The 17,161-nt window shown below is 42.5% G+C and overlaps 1 protein-coding gene across 1 annotated transcript; it reads right to left on the bottom strand.

The window, feature by feature from the left end:
• Window positions 1-3,689: 3,689 nt before the first annotated feature.
• LOC308278396 (uncharacterized protein) lies at window positions 3,690-16,462 on the bottom strand (the record flags this gene model as incomplete). The annotated part of the gene is given in 5 exon segments (XM_080718149.1): window positions 3,690-4,147; window positions 4,150-4,207; window positions 4,392-4,509; window positions 15,622-15,871; window positions 16,372-16,462. Coding segments are annotated over 5 exon segments (975 nt in total).
• Window positions 16,463-17,161: the final 699 nt, after the last annotated feature.

Genomic DNA, 17,161 nt, shown 5'->3' with positions numbered 1-17,161 from the left:
AAACAGGGTCTCTTAAGCCAGCTGAGGCTGGCTTCGTACCTGCGCGATCCTCCTGTCTCAGCCTCCCAAGCGCGGGGATTACAAGCGTGCGCCACCACACCCGGCTATTATTATTATTATTTTTTGCATGTAATTGGTATAGAAATTATTGTGACATATTATTTTCAGACTCTTTCCAAAACCTAGTATGTTTTTCACCCAGCATGGATCCCTTTGACAGTCACCTTTCAGTGTTCAATAATTGTGTGTGATTTGCGCTGTGTTGAGTGGTTCTAGAGCCAACGTGAAGACTAGGTGCCCCTCCACAGGGATCTCTGGGCATGCTAGAACTGTCTGGAATTCCTGTGTACAAACAATTGGTTTTCTTGGTCAGTAGTATTTGGAAGAACTCAATACCTATTAAGCACAAACAGAAATAGTTATATGGCAGTAGATCTTACTCAGTACTTAGAGGATTAACTCACTTAGCTTGAAGTGGGGTTACAGTGCAGAAGAGGATAATATATTCTTACAAGCCCATTGGGGTCATTTTTTTCTGCTCATAAACACATTTTCTTGCATCTCCTTGTAGTGACGACTGCATATGCAGGCTGGGGGCAAAAGAACTCTGTGCCCTCCTCCTGTCTTTGGCCCTGGCAGTTTGAGAAGTTGTGCTGTTATATAAACATGCCCATTTCTTTAAATGCTGGAAATTTCACTAGAGTAGAGGTCTACAATTTGCCCCCCTCCGTTTGTCCCATTATCAAAAAATCAAAGGATTATTTCTAAGGGTGAAACTGCTTTTTCTGTTCACCATTTAAAACCATGCAAGAAAAAGCGATCCTGTCGTTTCTGAATTTGCCTAATGTTTCTGCCCCGAGGCCAAGGGGGACAGGCATGCCTTTTTTTTTTTTTCTCCACAGAAGGCTAGTTCCATCAGCAGCTACGATTTTATTGTTGACACTGTGCCTCTGTATTAGCATTGGCGCGGGGATCATAAACCTTAGCAACTTCATTACCCACCAATTAGTTTCACATGAATTTTACTGTCTTGAATCTACGGGCGCTGTTTGTGGAGTCCATAAAGGATTTCGCATCTGACTGTGCGGAAGGATGGTGTAGAGTTGGTGGCACCGGTTCTTCCGCTGGGCATTCCGATGCCAGGGAGGGTCCTCGAGGAGTCTAAGAATAAACTGATTCCTACTGTCAAACTTCCCATTCTGTTGGTTTTAGCTTCCTTTTCACAAGCCCCTGCACACAAGTGTGGCTGTTGCCCTGGAAACCAGAAAGCTTGGGTTTCATGCAAGTGTGGACAAAACCCTGAGATGAGAGGGGTTTCGGTCTGAGCTCGTCTGAATCTCCCTACTGGAAATTCAGACAGGTGGCTTAAGCTTTCCAAGCCTCAGCATGTTTATTTATGAAATGGAGACAGAATGGCTCATACCAGACAGGATTGTTGGGAAAATTGAGATAACAGAGCTGGACGTAGTGATGTGAGACCCGGTTTCAAAATGAATAAATAAATAAATAAACAAACAAACAAACAAACAAACGGAGTTGATGGCGTAACTCATCAATTGAATGCCCCTGGGTTCAATCCTAGTACCACAAACAATAATTGAGGTAACATATTCAAGTGGTTTATGAGATATTATTTTTAATTACATTTATAATTAATATTTTATGATTAAAGTTATAAAATACTAGGCAGATGGAAGAAGAAAGGTCCCCAAGAGTAGAGTATATTTGTGAAGAACATTCTCATCCAAAGAGTCGTTCTCGGGATGTTAAAAAATTGGGGTGCAGGCCTAGGCCCATCTCTCTTTGGAAGGCTTCCAACCTAGTTTGACCCCAACCGTCGAAAATTTTACAGGAACAAGGTGAAGCCTTATACGCAGGCCAGTTGGTGGGCCAGGCCCTAGCACAGCCTCGTTTATTTTATCTTCCAATTTTATGACATTATTTCCTTTCTAGGTTGTTACTGGCACACATTGCATCTTGGGTTCGCTTGGATTAAAAATTGGGGGAAGAGCAACACGGTTATTTGCTCCCTCTTCAGGGTAGTTGAGGTTGGCCTTTTATATCCTTAGCTCCTGCAGAGAAGCCTTCTCTGAATTCAGCTCGCATTCCAGATTTCTGATTACCCTGGAGTGGATGTGAATTTATACAGACCTCGTTATCTTGCATTTCCAGGAAGCCTGAGACAGAGATAACCTGCTTAGCTCCTCTCCTCCCCGCTGCCTTCCTCTCCCCTCCCTTGCTTCCTGCCTCCCTCTCTTTGATATTAGGATAATACCGTTTGATATGAGGGTAACTTTTTTCCCTTGGGTCCTCTTAAAAGGCTAGATTTCTTACAGCATGAATAACATTAACCTGTATGATTTTTGACTGGTAGGACCATACCTTATTCATGTCTCTTTGTTCACCAGAACCTAGTGCAGTGCCTTACAGGCAACCAGCACTTACTATTTATGAGCCAAGCACTGTAATTAGTACTTTTCATGCATTTAGTTATCACAGTGCCCTCATGAAGCAGACATTCTTCTGTCTCTGTGTCTGTCTGTCTGTCTGTCTTTTTGTGATACTGAGGATTGAACCCGGGGTGATGAGCTGCACCACCAGCCCTTTTTTTTAAATTAGTTTTGTTTGTTTGTTTGTTTGTTTGTTTGTTTGGAAATGGCATCTCACTAGGCTTCCGAGAGTCTCGCTAGGGTGCTGAGGCTGGTCTCGAACCTGCGATCCACCTGTCTCGGCCACCCAAGTACTGAGATTACAGGCACACGCACCCCCACAACAGGCCTATTCTTTCTTGCAGTTATTAATATCTGGTGCCCATGGAATGAACACGGCCCGACACTGTGCCTCTGTATCAGTGTTAGTGCAGAGCTCATACAACTCAGCAACTTTATTACTCGCCCACTGGTTTCAAATGGACTTTACCGCCTTGAATCTAATGGTGCTGCTCTGCTCTCGTAGTAAGGAACGCTTTTCGAGGCTCTCGGGTGTGGCGAGAACCCTGTAGACACACTTGCCTTTGCTCTTCACCGTGGCTGGCTATTCTGTGAGCCAGGCGGCACCACCCTATCGTACTGATGAGAAAAGGGAATGACAGATCCTGTAGCCAGTTCCCAGGGTAGGTGTTCACTCAGGTGATGCAGCAGAAGATGTGTTGATTTGAAATTAGCTTCACATTACTGCTGGGCCCGTGAATTCCGTGCTGCTGTGTTTCCGCACCTTTGAATGTCTCTTTGGGTCTGAAAAAGTGAATTGTTTTTCCTTAGATAATGTAACTTTTAAAAAGATAAGCTATCACTGGAACAAGGGCCAGAGGCTCTAGGAAATGTATATGTAAGCAAGAGAGTGTGACATAAAGGGAGAATCCTTCTCTCCTCTAAACGCTCTTCCACTTTTAAATCTCTTCTTAATATTCACAAAATAACCTTAACTTATTACTTACGAGCCAGACACTGTAATTACTACTTTTTTTTTTAAAAAAAGAAAAACAGGAGGTATCATTTTATATTAAAATTAAAGAAATACGTTAGAAGTAGTAAAGAATATGCCCCAAGAATTGGAGTAAAAGCTTTGGGGCTCTGCCTGGTACCAACAGCTCACAGATGAGCTTAGCTGTAAACAAGCAGGATGGTGAAATCTCTGACATAAGTAAACCTGGGGAAATCACAGTGGGTGTGTGCCAGCTACTATAAGAGCTACTGAGAAAATGGGTTGGCATGGATAGTTATGTCTTTAATGTGCACATCATTAAGAGGCTGGTAAGTCTTCTCACTTACTGGTAACTTCTCCAGTTCATCTAGAGTCTCCAGACCAACTATTACCTTTCCAAAAACTGTGTATTTCATGTCCAGATGTGGTTGCTTGCCATAGGTGAGGAAGAACTGAGATCCATTGGTATTTGGGCCCCTGTTAGCCGTAGATACAACACCTCTAACGTTGTGCTTAAGACATTCACTGTATTCATCCTCAAACTTCTTGCCCCAGACACTGTTACATCCTCTTCTAGTATCCGATGGATCTCCTCTTTGCACCACGAAACCCTTGATATTTTTATGAAATATACAGCCATTGTAGTAATTACTGGCCCAGAGAGCCAAGAAATTCTCACAGGTTTTGGGTGTTCCCTCACAGAAGACTTCTATTTTTTTTTTTTATCACCCACGTCTGTATGCAGTGTCACAGATATTCTTCTTCTAGATGGTTTCACGAAATACTATTTAGCTTTTCAGAATCTTAAAGAGAAAAGCTTCAAGTTTCTATTCCTGAGCAAGCTAAGCCATGCTTTTACTCGGATGAAAACCTGAGGGGCCATTCACCTCCCCCCCTTTTTTTTTTAAGTGCTTTTATTGGTGCTCTGTAGTCTCCATTATAACGCAGTTCAGATGGTAGTACCGTACATGCACAGAGCCTAAGGGGAGCTTCCCCTGGGCTCCCTCCCCACTTCTTCCCCTTGTAATTGAGGTTTTAATGTGTTTAACTTTCACAACGACATCATGAAGCAGACGCCGTAATTTTCTAATCATAATATGAGGAAGCAGTGGCACAGGGACAGAAAGCACCACCCCAGGTGTCACTGCGGACCCTGGCTTGGCTTTACCTCTGCGTCAGTCTGATTCCAGGAGAGAGTCTGTCTGAACCACGTCACGATCCTATCTCAAACTTATTCTCCCTCCGTGCTAATAAAACCCAGCTATATGTTCATGTGTTTTGTGATGTGATGATAATATATGCCGACGATCATATGTCATGATGATATAATATATAATAATGATAATTATAAGATGGTAAGCTGGTTTAGAGCGGAGCTATCTTGTCTCTTTCTGTACTGCTCAGCTAGAGCCCAGCGGGTACTCAGGACTCGGGCACTTCTCTGACCCTGGGTAGCTGGTTGGTCAGTCCTTCTGTGACTCAAAAAGAAAATATTGCTTACACCTTTCGGGTTATTGTTAGTAGCATCACTTCTGTGCTGGAGCGGACACTCTCTGGGCCCTGTGTATGGTTCCTTGATTATGTCTAATTTCAGCTGCAGCCATGCTGGACAGCTCCCTTTGCAAGGTGCCTGCATCCACGTGTGGTCCTTCCACTTCTGCGCTTATGTCTCAGGATTTCTTTCTCTGAAGCTCCTGGCACTGCCTCAGCCTACCTTTTGGGCAGGAGAGAACTGCGGGGAAGTTAATGTCCTGGGGGAAAACCTCACCCAATGGATAATAGGATATATCTGCAGTACTCCGTCCTTCCGAAGAAAAGTCTTAGGCGCACTCTACCTGGTCCCTTGAGGATTAATCCCCAACTGCACTGAATATCAGTTACCCATAGTTGTCACAGCACCTCTTATTCCTTTTTTTCCATTTTTATTTTTCTTTTCTCTTCAATTCTCTAACTGCTACTTCCTGGGAGTATTTTTAAAAAATAAACCTGCACCCACATCCTTGCTTCTGCTTATATATTTATTGGAGGGTGCCAATAAATGTATAACCAAATGCATGCTTGTTTGCTGATGGCTTCATTCTAGAGATTAGATTAACTCAGGAAGTTATCTCAGGAAACTGAGTTTTGAAGGTCTTAGATCCAGTTAAGGTGAGTAAAGAGATAGTTTAATTTCAGAATTCCTCTTTCTACCTTTAATAGTTTACAACATATAACCAGTTATACTGATGGATAAATTGAAATGCTTAGAAAGGATGCAAGAATGGGTCAATTTGCCGAAAACTAAGGCGACCCAAATTCACTTTACCTTGATTCTTGGCTGCATTATTGATTTTGGTGTTAAGAAAAAACTTAACAGTTGTGTATTCCTACGTCTGTGTCCACAGAACTTGCAAGGCAGCGCCTTTTTATAATTCTTTCCTCTTGAGTCTCTGGCAGGGATTTATTTTTTTTAAACATGCAGGTATGATATTAATAACTGCTGAACAGTCACTCTACCACAAAATTTGAGGGAACACACATACGGTGTCATGAAAATTATATTGAAGAATTCCCCTCATAATAAAGAAAAATGGGGCAGTGAAGTTCTGGCATATGTATGAATGTCTGGAAGGATTTATGTCTACCGTGGCCAGGCTCAGAAGAACTAATGTATCAACTTGTGTGAAAACTTTTTAATTAGGAGGACCAGCAAGATTTATGGATGAGTCACAAAGAGAAGACCTTTCACTTTCAATAAATGAGGACAAATGAACCATTAGTAACAAGAGCTGCATTTATTTTGGAGTCCAGTGTAAATGGCATTATTCTAATGAAGAAAAGGGCAAGGGTCTAATCCCTGCATGGGCTAAATCAGGATGCCCAGTTCCTTAGCCCTGGTTGTCCTTCTTACTCCCTAGAATCTCTGTCTGTCTGTCTGTCTGTCTTATTATCCTACAAATTGCAATTTAAATCTGACCTTGTTGCTTTAATGATAAAAACCACTAGCTAGTTTCACAGTACACTTAGTATAAAGACCACATTCCCCTCTACAGACAGTAAGACTCTGATTGGTTCAGCCCCTGCCTCCGATCTCTATTATGTCACTTTTTGTGGTGCTGGGGATGGGACCCAGGGGCATTCTATCTCTGAGATACACAATATTTTATTTTTTAGTTTGAAACAGAGTTCCCCTAAGTTGCAGAGGGCCTCACTAAGTTGGTGGACTAGAAGGGTCATCTTTCGTACATAGATGGACTTGAAACAATTAAGAAAATATCAACAGGCTTCGAATCTAAGCCTTTTAAGCACTGATGGATGACTTTCCTGGGGCCCCAGCTATAAAACTACTCACGTTGTTTGAAAATGTGTGTTGGCATGCTGGAGGCAGGTCGGGTTGGTTAGATGTATCTTGCCATCAAAAGGACGGTTCATTGGCTACTGAGTAGAGTCCTGAGCTTCCTATTGGTGCAGCAGCCCACAGATGTATCTGGGAGGAAGAGTCGAGACTGTATCTCAAAAATTACATAATCGCATTTTATTCTCTTTTGAAATTTCAATTGTTTAAATTCTTTGTGACCAGGAAACTTAATTGTTTCGAATTGCTGTTTGCCAGGATAACATTCCAGATCCTTGGATAGCCCATTACAAATACTCAATACATATTTGATAAATGAAGGAAAGGCTTAGATCTTCCTATTATTAATAAGTAGGAAGTCTGAGGACAATGAAGACTCAGTTGAGTCCTCTCCCACACCAGATAGCACTGGCCTGTGTGACCAGTAAGGACGTCATGGGAATGATAGATACAGTACCTCCTGAGAGGTTCAGTTATGAAATACACCATGCCTTTTCTCTTGATCTCTCTTGGATCATTCACTTAGTGTTGGTGTGACATTCAACAGCTGTGGAGAGGTTTTTGTGGTGAAATGGAGGATACCTGTCACCGTCCAAGCATCTGAGCCATTTTGGAAATGGACCCTTCAGTCCCAATCCAGGCGACTGCTGCTCCAGCCATCTCAGCTGCTTCTAGATTCTCCACTCACACAAACTTGGAAACAATATGTGTATAGTGTTTTTTTTTTTTTTTTTTAATTTTTTGGTGGTACTGGGGTTCCTGGAAGCCCTTCAACCTCTGGGCTACACTGCCAGACCTATTTTTTATATTTTTATTTGGAAACAGGGTCTCTTAAGCAAGCGTGGCTGGCTTCGAACCTGCGCGATCCTCCTGTCTCTGCCTCCCAAGCGCAGGGATTATAAGTGTGTGCCACTACGCCCAGCGTGTTTAGTGTTTTAAGCTGCTAAATTTTGAGGTAATTTTATGTTGATATATTTTGATATGTTTGAGGTATTTTATGTTGCGATGAATAAGAAACACGCATAAATATCAAAGTAACGACCTAAGTAAAACCTCATCAGAAACGAGGCCCTTTGAAGCTGGGTGTGGTGGTGCTAACCTGTAATCTCAGTACTTGGGAGGCTGAGATATGAGGATTGCAGGTTCAAGGCCAGCCTCAGCAACTTAGTGAGGCCCTCTGCAACTTAGTAAGACTCTGTTTTAAAATAAAATAGGGCTGGGGGTGTAGCCCAGAGGTAGAATGCCCCTGGTTCAATCCCCAAAACAACAGCAACAACACACACACACACACACACACACACACACACACACCACTGTGGTCTTTCTTATTCTTAACCTGTAGTTTTATTGATATCTTAGTGACCTTTCATATTCTAAAAATGGCAACCTAGTGTCTACTATATATTTTGCTAATGTTTTCCCCTTTCTGTTATTTCTGTTTAGGGTTATGTTTTGATATTCAGAAGTGTGTTCATTTATGGGTGACATACCACTATCTCTTTCTTACAGATTTTTTTCAAATTGCATTTAGTTTTTATTTCCAAAGTTTTGATGCATATTCAATTAGTATTTTTGAGGGGGTACTGGGAATTGAACTCAAGTACATTCTACCTCCAAGCTACACCCTCAACTCTATTTTATTTTTATTTTGAAACAGGGTCTCCCTAGGTTGATATGTGTCTCACTACTTGCTGAGGCTGCCCTCAAACCTGCGATCCTCCTGTATCAGCTTCCCAAATACTGGGTTTATAGATGTGTCCCACCACACCTGGCTCAGTTAGACTTTTAAATGGCTTTATTCTTGCATATTTAAATCTTTTAATGTTAATTTATTTTGATGCATAGTTGGTCTTTCTTAAGGTATAACTTTTGGCTACCTCATTACCATAAAATTTAGGTTTACCACTTATATATTAGTATGCATTTCATGGTGATAGTTGTAAGACTGCAAAAATTACATTCGATTTTATAGCCTTCCTTTCTTTATTTACTTGCACTTTTTTTATTGTTATGTGGATCATATTGAAAATGGCCCATTCAAACTGTGCTTGGTGCTATCTCCTCCCCCTGCTTCCCTTTCCCCCTCTCAACAGTGAGTGCCCAGGCTAACCCTGTTACATTCATACTTTCACACATATTTGGATACAGCTTCTCCATGAATAAACCTTAGCCTTCTTCATCTCCTACGCTTCCAGAGTATTTACATCGGCTACTCTGTACTAAGTCCTGCCGATTGCTATTTGGTACTTTATTTTTATAAATCACTTGCCACTTAAATTTTAGAGGGTTCCTCTTTTTATAAGCATGGCATCATAATCTGACACATCATATATCTTGTTCAAAAGCATTTCTGGCTTATAGTCTATCACCTTGACCTTCTCTCTTCCTTTGGGTTTGGGTTTGATCTACTAGTTTCAAACTTGTAGAAATGTCAACGGTCAGTTTTCCTCTAATTAATATGCTTATTGGAGCTGACATTCTGCCACCCTCATTTATTAATCTGTTAGTAAAGTCCCCGGTAAGCGATCTGAAGAGTGGGGGAAGTAATTCATCCGTCCTCTTGATACCATTTTTTAAATTTCTGGAAGGTCCAAAAGAAAATAGCCATTTTTTGTGGGAGGAATTTTAGTTGTGACAAAGCCAGCTTGTCGTTTCTGTGACTGGGACTTGATCCATGGCTTGGAGCTTTATGTTGTTTCTAAGCATCCACGGTTGAGTACAGTCTGAGAGCTGCTGCTTGGCCATTTCTCCTCTGTTGTCTCCCACTGGGCCGGCATCCACAGGTTGTTCTGGAAAATCATGCCAGGTGCTATTTCTAAAGGCAGGTCCCTTTCTTACGCACCGTGAGCCTATACATTTGTTCTTTCTGCTGGAAGATTTTCAATTTGCAAAAGGTCACCGCAGTGTTATAATTTTACACACACACACACACACACACACACACACACACACACATATGCACACACACTTTTATTGGTGCCCTGAAGTCTCACATCACGATGTAGTTCAGAGTGATAGGGCATATATGAACACAACACCTAGTGGACTTCCCCCACCCCTACCCTATATATAATATTGAGATTGGCACTGCTAATTTAGCATATGAATATAATGTTGATGGAAGTGTTTCTTTCGTTCATCTTCCCTCCTCTCTGCTCCCTCCCCTGCACCACCTCCCTCACTCCACTGGGGTTTTTAGGATTTTTGTTGTGGTTGCGTGTGTGGTACTAGGTATTGAACCCAGCTCGTTCTGCCAGCGAGCTACATACTCAGCCCCTTTAATTTTTGTTTTGAAACAGGGTCTCACTAGGTTGCCGAGAGAGTCTTGCTAAGTTACTGAAGCTGGCCTTGACCTGTGATCCTCCTGTCATAGCCTCCCAAGTGCTGAGGTTACAGGGAAGAGCCACCGCAATAGCTGAAACCAAACGTGGTTACCAGATATCAGAGACTGCTGATTTATTTGGACCTGGCCCCTCCGAGAGTCAGCCAGCCAGGGGGGAAGGGACCGACAGGCCATGCGTCTGGAGAGTTGCGCATAGTCCTGATCGGCCGGAGGCACCGATGTTTTATAGGCACGCCGATTCTCTCGCGACATCTAGAGTCTCGTGAGATTTGGAGTCTCGAGGCACCTGGAGTCTTGCGATATCTCTGCTTCTGGCTTCTGGGGTTCTGCTGCGAGATCACATGGGGGAGGGACCCAACTTATCAGGTGGTAATTTATTATACTATATATATTTGTTGTGGTAGTTGGGATAGAACCCAGGAGCATTCTACCTCTGAGCTATACTTCCAGCCCTATTTTTTATTCTTTATTTTTGAAGCAGGGTCTCTCTAAGTTGCAAAGGACCTCACTAAGTAACCGAGATTGACCTCAAATCAGAGATCCTCCTGTCTCAGCCTCCAAAGTACTGGGATTACAAGAGTGTGCCACCATCCTGGTTTAAGCAATTCTTTTCTGATAGATATTTACTTCTTCCCAGTCTTTCTCTATTTTAAGGGATGCTTCAAAGTACATCATTTTGCAATATGTTTTATATATTTGTTTTTTCTCATGATAAACTTCTGGAAACAACACTTAAAGATGATCCTAGTATTTGGGCACAAAAAATAGAGGATTAGCCAATTCCTATGGTAGGAAAAGAAATAGATTCCTAACTGCAGGTAGTTTTAGGTATAAGGACATAAAATATACAAACCTTTTCTTTATCGAGCTGAGCAGTTTTATTCTTGTTCACCATTTTGCAGGAACACCTCTGCACCAAATTCCAGTCCTGTGACTTTTGCAAGCCTCCACTGGTGTTGCTTTGGAAAATTGTTGCTTTACTTAGCTAAAGTTCACTGTAATGGATTTAATCAGGCCAGAGATCCCCAGAGCTGAGGTTTTCCCTCCCAGTCCACAATAGTTATTTTCTCTGCAGCTATTTTTTATGAGACCATCAGGTGTTGAGAGAGACTACCAATTATGTGTCAAGGAGTAGGGCAAAGGGAAAAGATTACTTCCTGGTGAGGAATTGTTGTTTGTGAGAAAAGAAAAAAACCAAACAAACAATCTGAAGATATCGCTAAATGGGCTTCAGGGAAACGTGATGGGGGAAGGGGCTTTCTTGGGCTTGGGTGTTCTCTTTCCTTTACTGATTGGGCTTTGTACTCTCTGAGATCATTTCAAATAGAGCTATGTTTGCAGAAGGGTTTATGGTGGTTGTTCCTCCTCCTCCTCCTCCTCCTCCTCCTCCTCCTCCTCCTCCTCCTACTCCTCCTCTTTTTTGTGGTACTGCGTATTTGGGGATTGAATCCAGGAGCATTCTACATCCAACCTATGCTCACAGATTTATATTTATCCTCCTCCTCCTCTTCCTCCTCCTCCTCCTCCTCCTCCTCCTCCTCCTCCTCCTCCGTGGTACTGGGGATTGAACCCAGGGGCATTCTACCTCTGAGCTACACCCCCAGCCTTATTTTATTTATTTATTTTTTGAAACAGAATCTCACTAAGTTTCTGGGAGCCTTGCTAAGTTGACGAGGCTGGCCATCAAACTGCAATCCTCCTTGTCTCAGCCTCCCAAGTCCTGGGATGACAGATTTGTGCCACCATGCCCATGCCATCTTTTGCACGAATCCACAGCCTCCTGTGATCTAACACAGTCCCTTAGTGGGGTGAATTTCCCTGGCAGCACCTTCGTAGGTCTTCTTCTTTGAGTGTCTTCTGTTGTTCTTCAGAATAACACTTGTCGTATTCCTTTATAGTAGTTGAAACCCTTCTCAGTAGGTGAGATATAGAAGGTCCTAAGCACCTTTGAGAGCACCTTGAGCCAGTCTGGAATTAATGGACAGGGCTGTAGTGAAGAGATGACTTTGAAAGTGTACTTGCCTCCTTCCCCGTGCTAGAGCACACATTCTGGGTATATGCCCTGTTCTCTAGTCCTCCCTGAACTCCTCTCTGCCTTGGCTTATGCCATTTTATCTACCTATTAATGTCACTCCTCTGGCATAAATGTCACTGATCCCTCAATATCTTCCTTCCTTCCTAATGCCTCTGGACTCCTGTGGCATTTCAACTGTTCTTTCTCATGTGACATTATAATTATTTTATATTCTATGCTGTAGTTTTTTTTACCCACCTATCTTATTTATCCTCGTGAAATCTAAACTCTCCGAGAGCGATATCGATATAATTATGACTATTCTTTATATTCCTCCAGTGCCTGGGAGGGTGCCTCTTATTCAGGAAATATTTTTATGCAGGTGGATGGATAAAATAGCCTGATCTTTGGTGGAATAGCCCTTTGCCAGTAACACTAGAGAAGCAAACTCATTCCACTCTGGGTCCAGCTTTACTTATTAGTACATCTGAATAAAAAAAGAAAAAAACAGTGTTCTCTCCAGGATATCTAGTGTCACCAGCTTTTCACAGACAAGAGAACCCCTGCCTAACACATGCTCAGGCACGTTTCCTGATAGGCTCACAAAGACTAATTTTTTTGGTATTGTAATTTTTTTTATGGTACTAGTGATCAAACCTGAGCACTTTCTACCTGTGAACTTTAATCTATCCCTATTTTTTTTTTTTTGTGGGTCTGGGGATGGAACCCAGGGACATTCTACCTCTGAGCTATATATACCCCCTGCCCTATTTTTTATTCTTTATTTTGAAACTAGGTCTCACTGAGTTGCAGACGGCCTCATTAAGTAGCTGAAGCTGTCCTCGAACTGTGATCCTCCAGGTCTCAGCCTTCAATGCTGGGATTACAAGCGTGCGCCACCACGCCCGGCTAATCCCTATTTTGTTTTGAAACAGAGTCTCAATGAAATGCTGAGACTGACCTTGAACCAGCGAAGATCCTCCTCTCTCAGCCTCCCAAGCACTGGAATTACAATGGTGTGCCACCACCACGCCAGGCTCAGTTATCTCTTTTTCAAAGCACCAGCCTAACATCACTAATTCAGCTAAATTTGTAGCCAAACTTGCAGATGAAACATGTTTTCTGATCATCATTAAGGACTTCTGTGCATTTGTTAGACTCTATCCTTTGTGTGTGTGTGTGTGTGTGTGTGTGTGTGTGTGTATTACTAGGATTGAACCCAGGGGTATTCTACTTCCAAGATACAGCCTCAGCCCTATTTTATGTCTATTTTTATTTTGAAAAAGGTTCTCGCTAAGTTGCTGAGAGTCCTGCCACATTGCCTATCTAGCCTCAAACCTGTGATCCTTCTGTCTCAGCCTCCCAAGTATTGGGGTTACAGGCGTGTGCCATTGTGCCAGGCTCAGTCTCTCCTCAGATGGGTCGGGGCACCGTGTGAGGTCATACCAGTGCTTGCTTCTCCGTGTGACAGTGTGCCATGCTGCTGGCCCTCAGAGCCCTGCTTCTTGAGCCATGCACTTTGCATTTGGACAGCTGCCATGAGCTGATATTCCAGGACAGACATTTGCAAGTTGAACACCCCGGACCCAGATTGCTGGGGTGTTGGAATAAAGCGTCACCATTTGGAAGGCTTCAACAGCAGAAATATATTGTTTCACAGGGCTGGAGCCTGGAAGTCTGGCAGGAGTAGCTCCTTCTGAGAGCTGTGGGGGAAAGATCTGGTCCAGGCCTCTGCCTTGGCTTGCACATATCTGTTTCTTTCAACTCTTTCTCTTCACATCAATTTACCTCTATGTGTCTCTCCATCGGTGTCCAAATTTCCTCTTTTTGTAAGGGCACAAGTCACACTGGATCGGGGCCCACACTAACCGCCTCATTTACCTTGCTTGTCTCTGAAAAGGTCTTGTCTCCAAATAAGATCATATTTCACATTCTGATGCTCTAAGGCTTTGGCTCCAACACATTTTTTTTTCGGGGATGGGGACACATTTCAATCCATGATAACTCCGAATATGTAAGAAGATGATCTAGACCTTTATTTATTTATTTATTTATTTATGGGAAAGAATATGGCATTCAGCACCACGGAGAGCTCAGCTTGAATCCCAGGTCTGCAAGTGCCGGCTCTGCCCAGGTCAGAGGAACATGTGATCCTGCATCCCAGGCATCTTCCCGAGCAGCTTAGCCAGCTTGGAGTTAAAAGAACAGGGCTGTAATCAAGAGAGGACAATGTACTTGACCATCTATGGAAGAAATTTTTTCTAGGCTTTTTATTTTACTCCACTGGTTTATACATCTGCCTTTATGGCAGTTCTACACTATTTCAATTATTGCAGCTCTGTAAAGTTTAAAATCATAAAATGTACATCTACCAGCTTTCTTCTTTTATGAGAGTGTTTTGGGTATTTAGAGTTCATATTTCTTGTTAGGATAGACTTTTTCTGAAAAAAAAAAAGTCTGATAGTTTTACCTTAAAAAAAAGAAAAAGAAAAAAATATCCTCTGGTAAGAAAGAAAGCAAAAAGAAATACTGAAATGTTATCTCTAAGTGATCAAAGGTTGCTCTCAGACACATGAATCTGTTATGTGAGATTATCATTGTTAATTTTGGATAAACTGCTATAATATTAGAGATGTCAACCTCTAAGCCAAGCATGGGAAGGAGGGATGGGGAGGGAACGGGGTGGGGGTTGGGGAGAGGCTGACTGGGCGATGTGCGCATGTATGTCTACACGAGTTTTTATCCCATTATGATGTATGAATACAGTGCACCAATAAAAAATTAATAAAAAAGAGAGGACAATGTTGTGTCAGTCAGGAAACTGAGGCAGACATTTTGATCATGGCCTATACCAGCCATTACATCATGGTATGTATGATAGTACCTATCATATATACTATATATACTATCTCTATATATTATATATACTATATTAGCATACATGATACTATATATAATGTATATATGTGCATAGATAGTATATGTGGCACTATATATGTGTGTATGTATATATAGAGAGATATATAAATATAGATATATATTCTGTGTATTATACTTTGTGTGGAGGGAGCTACTGCAGATTGAACCCAGAGGCATTCTTCCTCTAATACACATCTCCAACCCTTTTTATTTACTTATTTCTATTTTTGAAACAGGATCTCACTAGATTGCCAAGAATTGGCCTCAAACCTGCGATCCTCCTTTCTCAGCCTCCCAAGTACTGGGATTAATCATCTTCCTACCCATCAGCAGCCTCCAAATACTTATTGGAAAATGCTATCCTTCCCTTCGTAAGGACCGTCAATGGAGATATTGTGCAAACCCAGGCAAAGGGTCAGACTGTACACACATCTGCTGTGGGAGAAAATCTACGAAGACGTGCGATAGCTGGTGTGTGGTTTTCTCTTCGCTCGTCACATTCTGGGGTAGCACGTACACATACACACATACCTGGGGTAGAAAAACAGCATGGCTAGAAGTCACATTCTGGGAGAGAGATCTCCTCACCTGGGCTTCGGAGCTTTGAAGCATTCATTGCTCCTTGCTGCCAGTACGGACATAGCAGCTTTACGAGTTGACCCAGCTCTGTGTTGCTGATTCGGCGTTGACAGCCGAGGTGATACCAGACTCTCCCCTGGAGCAATCAGCTCCCTACATTCCGAGCTTTGTGTTTTCAGATGTATGGTCTTGCAAGCACTGTCAAGGTTTGCCCCATCGGGTGGCTGCAGGAGAGGAGACTGAGGTCTAAGACTTGCTACTGCCGACCAGGATTGAGCCTCATTGATGGTTCCTTTAGAACTTTACAGAAAGCCAGCTTCTTCCCTGGGAAACTAGCTTCAAGGAATGCATCTGGAGCATCTACTTTATTTTATTTTTATATTTATTTATTTATTTATTTATTTATTTATTTATTTTGCGGTACTAGGGATGGAACCCAGGGCATTCTACTTCTGAGCTGCACTCTATTCCTATTTTTCTTAATTATTTTGAAACAGGGTCTCACCAAATTGCAAAGGGCCTCACCAAGTAGCTGAGGCTGCCTACGAACCACGATCCTCCCGTCTCAGCCTCCCGGATGCTGGGATTACAGGCGTGCGCCACCACGCCCAGCTGAGCATCTATCTTAGCTTGATACTATTATTGGGACTTTGTAATTCTACATGATAGTGGGATTCAAAGTGATGCGTTGACCGGCTCATGCAGAACTTGGTATGTTTCTCTCCTCCTCCTACCTGCCCCTCTTCTCCCTCCCCATACCTATGAGGGAGACTGGAACGATTCCTTCCTCTATAGACACAGTATTCTTTGAACTGCTCTGGCCCTCAGGCCTCATTTTCTTCCTCCTCATCTCCCTTCTCCAAGCCCCTCCCACCAGTCTTCTGATCTGATCTCTGTCCTCTTTGTCTGAAGTTCTTTGGTGTCCTCTCTGCCCTTCTCAGGACAAATGGTTGAGCACAGAGTCTAAAGAGAAGACAGGTATCTGGGGAGCTGGTCTTTGAGTAAAGCTTCAACCTGCTGCCCTTCCTGCTCCGTCTCTCTGGTCACCCACACTCCGGGGCCAAGAGTCGAATCCAGATGTTTCATTCCAACTGCACTGCGCTCGGCCATATCCTCTGGTTCCTGACCTGTTTCTTCAGGACTGTTCGTGGAGCTTGTCCGAGCTGTGCACAGTATGTACAAAGGGATTATTCTCTTCTGCGACAACAACTTTGTCCAAATAATCCCCAAAATAAAAATAAGATTTGCAGCAGGATCCAAAATAACCCTTCCCTCTCTGCTGAGGTTTCAAGAGAATATTGAAGACACTTGAAAAATACTGCTTTTATTTTGCTACATATCAGGACTAACTACAGTTTTATCATTCATGTAAGTTACTTCTTTGAGGAGAAAAAAAATCTTATTTTAAATTTTTATACTTTTATTGGCACATTATATTCTCTAAAGTATGAATTTAAAAGCATACATTTCAGCCCACGTATCTCGTGTGTTTTCAGTCTTATTGCCCTTGTTGGTCGGTGTTTTCTTTTTTACCAGTCATGGATTGCGA

Source organism: Muscardinus avellanarius, assembly GCF_963383645.1.
Source record: "Muscardinus avellanarius genome assembly, chromosome: 22".
Lineage (NCBI taxonomy): Eukaryota > Metazoa > Chordata > Mammalia > Rodentia > Gliridae > Muscardinus > Muscardinus avellanarius.
The sequence above is the reverse complement of the archived record's forward strand: the minus strand, read 5'-3'. Positions and strand labels throughout refer to the sequence as shown.